We start from the raw sequence: 9,462 nt of genomic DNA, 5'->3' as shown, positions 1-9,462 counted from the left end.
CTTGCGCGGTGTGAGCCTAATCACGCTTGCCAGTCTACATCGACGGTGTTCAACACACTCCAGAAAGCCCATTCGGAAAAAGATCGCAATCCAGCGGCACTGCCAAAAGAGGTTACTGCTTTGCTTAATTCTCTGTGTTCTCTTTCCACAAGCATCTCCAAGATCTTTTCTCCCAGCTTATTAGACGATCCCTGACCCCAGGCACAGCCCTCCTTCAGGCTCACACAACCCACTCTGCTTCGATTCGGCTTGCCAGTCTACATCGACGATTCAAACGCGCATTCATTCCAGAAAGCCTGCCCGGAAAAGACAGCAATCCGCCAAAAGAGGTCACTGCTCGGCTTAATTCTCTCCGTCCCCTCTTCACAACGATCTTCGCTCCCAGCTTTCTAGACGTACCCAGGCACAGCAGTCCTTCACAAGCTCACACAACCCAATCTGCCTCGCCCAAGCGATCATCTAATCTTCTAGTTCCCTATTCACGACATCTATGCTCCGGGCCACCCCTGGGTTTCCAAGTCGCGTACACGAACCCTAACGACTCGGCTACCGAACGACTTGGATTGGCCAAGCACTCGCCCAACACGACGCCGCCCCTGCCGCGGCTAAAAACCCCTTGACCGTACCTACCCTCCACCTTCTACTCGGCCGAGCAGCCACGACACTCCCTCGCTTACCGTGAATCGCTACTAGCATACACACACTGTGCTCCTTCACACAGGGCCAGGCCAGACCAGCAGACTCGGCAGCTTAGCGCACACCCGCACGACACGCACAGCGCGCGCGCATTGAATCTCCCAACATATCATCATGACGACATCGACAACACCCCGCGTAATCGCAGCATCGTCATATGCATGCACCCACGTCCAGCTGCCCATCTTCGCACGACGCACGGACTTCTACGAACTGAATGGTCCATACGCGCATTGCGCACCGGATCCAGCCCGCGAATCGCGTCGGAACCGCCCACGTAAGTACTAAGCCCAAGCAGGCCATCAGCCAGCTGAAGCACCGGGTGCGACTCGATCAACTGCGACGCTGCCTCCGGAGTCCTCTTACACGCCGGATCGGACCTTTTCAAGCGTGCGCACCTATTCGATGTTAGCAAGTACCCATTGCCTGGGGTAGTGGGCCACAAGGAGTATGGGACCTGCCGGCAGACTCGTGAGTCGTCATCTCTTCCCTAACGCCCGACGGGCCGCCGCCGCCTGCAGGGCCGCTACACTCAAAGCGTCCCGCAGGCATCACATCATGCGCCCATACAACCGCACCACCACATCCTCCCGGGCTCCGGGCATTCGTTTCGCCTGCGTCCGAGCCACACGCCGCGCGCGCGCGCACCCGGCCATCGGTCGAGACAACGTCGCGTAGTACGCTCGCCCGCGCTTGTCGCGGTACCTGGCACTCCGACCTTCTCTCGTCCGTTACGAGAAGGTTGCCGTCAGGGACCACGCTCGTCGCTCGGGGCCCCCTCTATCTCCTCAGAGTCGGGCACGCGCCAATTCTGGTGCCGCTTTCCTACCGCACGGCACCACTCGGCACGTCCCCACCCCAAGTCGCTTGCGCTCCCATTGCCTTGCACACGCTGCGTCGCTTGCGTTCGAGGTCCTCCTGGCTACGCTATGCACTCTATCTAATCGCGCCATCTGCGCAACAAGCGCGTCGAAATCTTGCCCGGACGCTGCGCGATTGTTCCCTTGTCGGAGTATAATAGCACGGGCGCGTTCTCACCGCCACCGAGCGCTTTTTGGTTCCGCGACGGTTCTCGAGTGTCGTATCGGGGCTCAGGAGTAGTCCCATCAATCGCGCAGCGTGGACATTTGGTATATCGAGACGCGATCTGCTTCCGTTGCGCCTTGTCTTTGCCGGTACCAAGAGATATTTTCAGAAACAAGGTGCTCGTGCGCTCAGGTGGTCTGTGCGCTCTCCACGCTTACGACATTGCGAGCGGTCGAGACGCGCTGTGGTCCTCGAGATCGGCGGTGTTTGTCATCGATCCCAGTTACAATGCTAACCTTCCGCCAGGAGGCAAGAGTCGACAAGCGATATGGAGGCGCCGACGAGCTGGGCGCAGTTGCCGCTGATAGACAACCGAGGTGGACACGGGACGTGAGGAGTCCCGAGAGGGTGTCACCGAGCTGGAGGACCGAGGCGGACAATGACAAACGCGGCTCGGCGCACGTGAGCAGCGCGCTTCGTGGCGCAAGCAGCAGTCGCGGGCTCATAGCATGCGGCGAGGATCTGCCCCTGTTCGCGGACCCGACGTTGGCGGGGTGCGCATCACCGCGCGTGCCTGGCGAAGGGAGCGGGTACCCGAAGGAGCCAGGTCTGATTCGGTGGAAGGTTCGCAGGCGGGTGCAGTGGGCAGAAATGAGCGTGGGTTCGCGCCCGTCCTCGCAGAATAGGCGTTCTCACGTTGGCGATGTCCCTCTCATAGCGGAGGCGTGCGTCATCATTCCAGGCAGTGCTGTTTGAGAGACCGGGTTTGTTCCATGGGGACGAGATGAAATACCTGGGATCAGCTATCATTCTCGCAGCGGGTGATTGAGTCTGCTGGAAATTCAAACAGAGGCCCCGAGAACATGAGGCGCTCCATTAAGGTGCCACGAAGCCATCAGCTTCTCCAACGATACGAAATTCAGCCAATCGGACAGAGGGCATGCCGATGAGTGGCGGACGAGACTTCGCCTAAGCGTCACGGGGATAGCGAGGGAGGACGGCGCCTGTGGCGCATGCGTGACGTCATGCTTTGCGGGCGCAGGCACGACGGTCTTGAAGTACGGCTGCCGACGCGCTCGACTACGCCTCCTCCGAGCTCCCATCCGTCTCCCTTTGTGAGCCGTCCATCTCTCTCGCCGCCTGTCCACTCACAACACGCGCAGATCCCGTGTTTGCTCAAGCGACGACCGTGCAGAATGCTGGATATAGGACCGTGCAGAGAGCAGAAAGGCGTCGCACTGGCTATAGGGCATAACGAACGCTTTGCTGCAGAGTCTTATGCCAGCCACAAGGCCAGGTAAGCCGGCTTTCGTTTTTGTTATACCCCGCTGTTATTCCATTCGTTTCCAGCTTCTATCAACATGCTCCTGCCGTCCTCTCCTCTCATCATCATCCCTGCTCTGTCCGTCCTCTGCTCTCTGATCCCCGCTGAACCCATGTCCATCCATCGCTTGCCGTCCGCTCGCCCATGCCCGTACCAGCCCGCTCGTATCGTTCAGTCCCCGCCCTCCATGTCGCATCACATCGTTCGTGAACGCGCCGACTAGTCGCGTTGACCGTTCTTCATCAGCCTCCACGCTCTGGGTGCCTGAGAGCTCAGCGCCCAACCATCAAGCGCATCGCCTCGTTCGCAGACCCGACTGCGCATTGAGGCCTTGCCGCTACGACGCGTTCCTGCGTGCTTTCAACGCCCTCTCAGGCGGAGAGCATTTCACGCTGCATGTTCTCGAGTTTGAGGTTAGCGGACCGTGGCTTGACGTGATGGATAGCAAGTGGCGGCGTAAGTATTCCCATTCCAACGGCGCGCAACTCACCGCCCCGTATACGCCTGCTATCGTTCACGAACGCGCTGACCGTACTTCATCAGCCTCCCCATGCTGGGTGCCTCGGAGGCCAACCATCGAGGTATCGCCTCGTTCGGAGACCAGACCGCGTCTTCAGACCACGCCGTTGCGAGGCACTCCTGTGCGCTTTCGATGCCCTCGAAGGGGAAGAACGTTTCGCGCTGCATGTGCTCGAGTTTGAGGTTGGCGGACTGCGGCGTGGATCGTGATTTGACGCAGCAGAGAGGAAGCCCTGGTAAGCATTCCCAACGTCGCACAATTCACTACCCTGTACACTTGCTACTCAGTCCTTCACGTGTCCCTGTCGAATCCGACCGTCTCTTCACTCGTTCACCTTCACATCGAGCATTCTGTCGACCTCGCGAGATGTTGTCTAGGGACGCGCGACGACCAGTCACGGCCATCGTTCACGCTTATCTGCATGGCGCTCGGGCTGGACACGTCCTCGTGCATTCGCCACCCTCCTGCTGTCCGTGGCCTTGGCCTGCTGAGCAAGGCATAGCCTCCGATCAAGACCGTCGGGTTCATGATCCTACAAAGAGCATGATCGATTAGGTACGCAAAGAACGCGGTGAGCCGACGTACCGTGTGGTGAACAGATGGTTTCACCCAGTCTGCTTTGCCAGAACTCACTCGGGATGTAGCTAGCAGGAGACGGCGTGGGGCAGCGAGCCGTCACGTCTTGCAATCTGTTCGTCATCTCATAGGTATCCTGTGTTCAGCGCGCCACCATCCGCTACCCAGTTGGTGACCATGGCCGGCTTGTTGCAAGCTGGCGTATTCCAGTGGCACGCCACGCGATATTCGGCCAAGAGACACCGTAACGGCTTGTCCGCTAGTTCGCAAAGGCAATCACGAGCTGTCGCGGATGGAAGTGTGTTCTGGGAAGCGTCTTCCGTTTCGGCGTGTGCTACACCGGTCTCGAGGTAGGCTGTCATGGCCGTCTTCCCAGGCATCTGGTCTCACTTGTTTGAGGTCGCGTTTTCGATCGCTGTGCGAGGTCGGCGTGCAGTTGGGACGTAAGCTCGCATGGATGAACTGCGTTCGCGTCAATGATCTACAATGTCCTCAAAGCTTCGCATGCAGCGCAGTCTGCTCAACGTCGGCCGTGGGCTTCATGTGGGTGGTCACCGGCAATCCGAGGATATAAACCGAAATGCTTTGGCAGCAGTGCACAGGCAGTGCTTTGACCCGGGAAGGCCAATCATGCCACCGCCCTTTGCTTGACATCGAATGCTGAGTGCATCTGCCCGCCTGCCGACGGCTCGACTGCCAGCTTATCGCACACATGGACCGTCTCGAATACGGCTGGCGGTGCTCCATCTCAATGCCAGACGGCCGATGTCGCGGAGCTTGCTGCAGCCAAAATCGCGGCGAGTGCGATCATCACCGTGACAGACACGGCGACCTCTCCTTTACCGACAGTCGTTGCGTACATAATCGACGCATTCGGGCTTCGGGCTTGAAGTGATTGTGGGGAAAGGCAATCTGAACTTGAATATTGTCGATGCTGGCTCCTTTATCGCTGTCAGACGAGAAGCGAGGGCCTAAGGTGAACCGTGGTGTGTGAGAAAGCAAGAACGCGTACCGCGAAACCGATGGCCTCCGTTGATGTCCTTGGATGCGTTCGACTTGCACGCGGTGATCTTCGTGAGCGGATCTCTGACGTTGTGTTGCTGCGCAAAGGCTAGGTCAGCTCTGCACACACGCGCTCATCGATGACGGTGTACGTATCTGGCGCATTCGGTCTGCCCATGGGTTCGCTTTCTGAATATACATCCCAGGTAAGTCACTGCAAACACTGGCAGTCGAGAGCGAGAAGATCTTATACCATGGTGCATAGGGAGGAGGGCATGGAGGGAGGCGCGTTGCAGGGTTGGCTGTGAGAGGGGAGTTCGTGGGGAGTGGGAGAATGGGAGACATCTTTGCATTTAAAGGAATGAAAGGCTCTCCCCGGACGAGTTCGGGTAAGGGTTAAACACAATAAATGGATAGAACTCTGCCGAAATAATGCAGCTCACTGGGTTGCCCGACCGCCGTCGCCGGCTGTGGAAGCAGTTCGCGTGGGACGAGACTGGCCGAATGGTTCAATCGCCGTGCATGAACCGCTATAGCTGAGCTGAATGGAAGCCAGAAGACGTAGTCCAGGTCCATTTTTCCTCAAGAAGGTGAGTATCCGCTCTAGGTCCCACTAAACCGATCCACGGCAGGGTTCTCTTTCACACGGCTCACCTCCGGTCAATCGGCCAGAAGCTGCCAATCGAAATGTGGGCGTACAGCGGCCGCATTGATTTTGATTTCTTTGATCGCCGTTAGCCTCGTGTCTTCCGTGTACGTAAAACGTCTCACATCTCGAAGTGTCCATTGACCTGCAGATATGCAGCTTTCTTTAGGGAGCTGGTTGGTACGCTGGCCTGTGTATGTACTCTGTCATTCTGTTACCATGTCTGTCATCACGGATGGTCTCTCAATCATGCTCGCAGGCAATCTTTCTGCTCCTAGGATAATGCCAGTGAGTCAGTGACAGCAGATAGAAGCAGCCTGTCAGCTTCGGGAGAAACCTTTGCTTTGAGCCCAGTTCCTCATTTCGGCCCTTTACGCATGTCAAGGTGTGAAGTTGCACTTCTTCGCATGCTACCTGCGGGCCTCACTTTTTACCGATAAGCTTTCATAGCACAGTGTTCTGGTGAAATTTGAGCTTCTCGTTTGTTCTGGCATGTCTAGACACCTGTAAGTTGCTCTGGGCCTTGTCTCGCAGTGTCTCAGCCTCAATGGGGCTTCCGTTTGCCGTCCCACTTCTGCCTGTGCACGCACGCATCGGATCCCACCCGCGGTCCTCTGTACATACCATTGCATGTGCATCTCAGGCTCGCTTCGCCTTCTGCTTCATCTGAAACATAACCGGGTTTGTATTCAGCCACGTAAGAATGTACACAAAAATACTGTAATAAATCGAGGATATGTGTTTGATCACCCAAGTCCTTACACATTAACGCGACCACTCCTTTCCACGCCGACTGTCCCATCTGGACAGATGCGACGCGACGGGAGTGTTGAAAAAAACGCCCACGAGAGCACTTACCTAGCTGTAATGTCGTGAGCCTACGAAGGACTGCCACCATCTCACATGGTGCACGTACCTCGTGTCTTCCCAAGGTGCACGTTCCTGAGCATTGCACATTCCTGCGATCTCGTTCTTAGCGGTCGCGCCATCCGAAGCCATGAGCTTCACACACGAAAATATACGTGGGAAGCGGCAGAGCAGTACAGTTAGCTGGTGCCTTCCAGAGACCAGCCGCGTGCTCGGTCCCGCGGAGACCGCTGTGCAGAGTCATCTTGTCATCGGGTTGTGCATGTATCTCACAGGAAGGTGCGTTGGAGCTGACTGAGGAAGTGATGGCGCCCACCTATTGTGTCCCATTGCGGTGGTGGGGAGCCGACCAAGTTGATCTCGAGTTTTGCACAATCCAGGCCGACGGCGAGCCATTTACAGAGCGTACGCTGGCTACGATCTCAGACGTCGCGTACTGGAAGGACAGCCTGTCCATTGGAGTCAGGTCGAGCTGCGTCCCGCATCGGTGAGTACCAAAATCATCACCGATGTATGTGATGAGTACTCACCGTGGGAGGTCGGATGCGGTGTGTGAAGATCGAGGCCATCGCTGCTTGGAGCGGAAGCTTGCCACACGAACCAATGGGCATTCTCGGATATCTGATTGAGACTCGTAGGCCTTGAATTATTCTTTGCCGCGTCGTGAATGTTGAGCTTGCATCGTCGGAGCGTGATGGATGAATGTCTGGTCTTTACTGGAGGGAGAGCGACGTGAGGGTAACGATGCACTCATGCCCTGGTCCTCTGCTTAGATCGCTTCCGATGCTTTGGGTGTAGAAATATATTCCGAGACCATCTGGAAGAGAAGAGAAGGGAGGAAAGGATAAAATAAACCGTCTGAACCATATCAGAGCCGAGCAGCACGCCGCACGGACTCGCGAGAGCTCCCCACAATGAACGCGCAATGCCAACAGACGAGCACGCATCGATCGAGCGCGATGCGCCTTCGATGCTCAACCAAGGCTGTAAGACTCCGAGCAGAACGCCCACCTGACGCGACGATCATATATCACAACGCGCTATCGCGGTCCCAGTCAAAAGAAGCCGCCAGTATGAGCTAGAAGACATAGAAACTCACCTCGAGACCCGCGAGCTGCGCACATGATCTCGCTTCCTTTGATCCAACTCCCAAGGCCATCACTTCGCGAACGCACGAATGTGTGTGCCTCCGCGATGCGTTCCGTGGATAGCGCGCAATGTCGATTTGATGTCCTGCTGGGGTTCGTTGGCCATGCGAGAGCATGCGTCTGAGCAGACGCGACGGTCGGCGAGCAATGCTGTGGGTCCGTCGGGTAGCGGCTTGTGTGAGATGGCCAGATGCGCATGTGCAAGGCCTGGTGGTGATATCTCGGCACTGCGGTGACATTTAATGTGGTCGGCCCTGTCGAGCGTGAACGACGGCTGCGATGATCGCATCGCGGAGCGCGTTCCTCGGTACCTGCATACGGTGTTGAGTCGACGTGCAAAGCCCACGTCGACATGACGAGGGCGGCTAGATGCATCAATGAGGCGTGTTGACTGAGGTGGCGACACGTGTGTGAGAGTTCGCGTACGTTGCGCTGCGGGGTGAGCATGGTGGGCGTTGGTGTGGACACGACTCGGGCTTCTTGTAATCGAAGGGATAGAGAATGTCAGATTGCCGGCGACAAGAGAACGCGCACATACCTCCATTTCACGTTGCCTCCAGGCAGACGGTCCGCAAGCGACAGCGCACCGACCCCCCGTACGCGATCTCAACGTTGGGCCTTGGTTCGCGAGAGTCACAAGCGCACACTGCTCGCCGTGCCTTTGAGCGCAGCGTCTGGTCATCACGAGACGAGGGGGGAGCGGGAGCAACGGTGGCCTGAGGGTCAATCGCGCTTCTGGCAGAATCGCAGTGCAGAGAGAGAGATACTCACCTTCCTACCGGGCAAGCGACATGCTTCGCATTGCGGCGCTACTCCCCATCACCACTATCTAACACGTTCTCCGCCTTTGGGCAGTCGTCGCGCAGCTGCATCGACGCGCAGCTCTGCTGATATGCGCGTAGGGCGTTGACGCATGGCATGCGAAGCTGGCGGCGACAGGACGAGGGCGTGTTGAGTGAGGCGGCGACGTGCGAGCAAGGGTTCACGTACGTTGCGCTGTGGGATCGGCGTGGTCGGCCTCGGTGTAGACACGACTCGGGATTCCTGTCACCGAGGGGATAGAGAACGCTGAGTTAGCAGGCGACGAGCGTACGGATGCATACCTCCGTCTCGCATTGCCTCGAGGAAGATGCTCAGCCAACGACAGCGCACCGACTCCTGGCGCGCACGATCTCGACGTTGGGCCATATCTCGCGAGTCGTAAGCATTACAATGCTCGCCATGTCTCTAGGTGCAGCGCCTGGTCACGACGAGATGAGGTGGGAGTGGGAACGATGGCCGCCTGACGAGCAAACGCGCTCCCGACAGAATCGCAATGTAGATAAAGATACTCACCTTGTCGCTGGGCGACCGACATGCCATCCTCCAAAATCGCCTTCCTGGTCGTCCCCTCCGGAATATCCCCACCAGCGATCTGCGCCTCAAATATCCGCAAATGCGGCTGTATACCCCCCGCAGCCCTGTCAAGCGGGGCATACGCGATATCGAACGCATACACGAGAGAATATGTATGGCGGCGGCGGCGCTGCAGTGAGCGGGGCCTGTGACCCTTGTGACAAGTCTGTGATCTAGGACGCGCTCACGTGCCTCTGGTGTGACAGACGCGTCTTTCACGCGGCGGACCTCGGAGTGGCAGCATGAGTTTCGCGACCTTCCG

General features: G+C 57.6%; 3 protein-coding genes across 3 annotated transcripts; 2 read left to right on the top strand and 1 right to left on the bottom strand.

Annotated features, from left to right (window-relative positions):
* Nucleotides 1-1,906: 1,906 nt before the first annotated feature.
* On the top strand, nucleotides 1,907-2,739 carry LAESUDRAFT_118739 (uncharacterized protein). Its single transcript, XM_040901239.1, has one exon. It carries the CDS (start codon nucleotides 2,011-2,013, stop codon nucleotides 2,476-2,478), a length of 468 nt encoding a protein of 155 aa, XP_040764930.1. The 5' UTR covers nucleotides 1,907-2,010; the 3' UTR covers nucleotides 2,479-2,739.
* A 547-nt stretch (nucleotides 2,740-3,286) lies between these two features.
* LAESUDRAFT_118774 (uncharacterized protein) lies at nucleotides 3,287-4,307 on the top strand. Its single transcript, XM_040901240.1, has 2 exons — nucleotides 3,287-4,121; nucleotides 4,180-4,307. The coding sequence occupies exon 1, from the start codon at nucleotides 3,597-3,599 to the stop codon at nucleotides 4,119-4,121; it is 525 nt and encodes a 174-aa protein (XP_040764929.1). The 5' UTR covers nucleotides 3,287-3,596; the 3' UTR covers nucleotides 4,180-4,307.
* Nucleotides 4,308-7,640: 3,333 nt separating this feature from the next.
* LAESUDRAFT_118652 (uncharacterized protein) lies at nucleotides 7,641-8,673 on the bottom strand. The gene is made up of 3 exons (XM_040901238.1): nucleotides 8,577-8,673; nucleotides 7,757-8,479; nucleotides 7,641-7,697 (listed from the first exon to the last, which is right to left on the bottom strand). The coding sequence occupies exon 2, from the start codon at nucleotides 8,347-8,349 to the stop codon at nucleotides 7,816-7,818; it is 534 nt and encodes a 177-aa protein (XP_040764928.1). The 5' UTR covers nucleotides 8,350-8,479; nucleotides 8,577-8,673; the 3' UTR covers nucleotides 7,641-7,697; nucleotides 7,757-7,815.
* Between the last annotated feature and the right edge of the window lie 789 nt (nucleotides 8,674-9,462).

The sequence above is a fragment of the Laetiporus sulphureus genome (assembly GCF_001632365.1).
Source record: "Laetiporus sulphureus 93-53 unplaced genomic scaffold LAESUscaffold_16, whole genome shotgun sequence".
Lineage (NCBI taxonomy): Eukaryota > Fungi > Basidiomycota > Agaricomycetes > Polyporales > Laetiporaceae > Laetiporus > Laetiporus sulphureus.
Note: the sequence above shows the minus strand (reverse complement) of the source record. Positions and strands in the feature narration are given on the sequence as shown.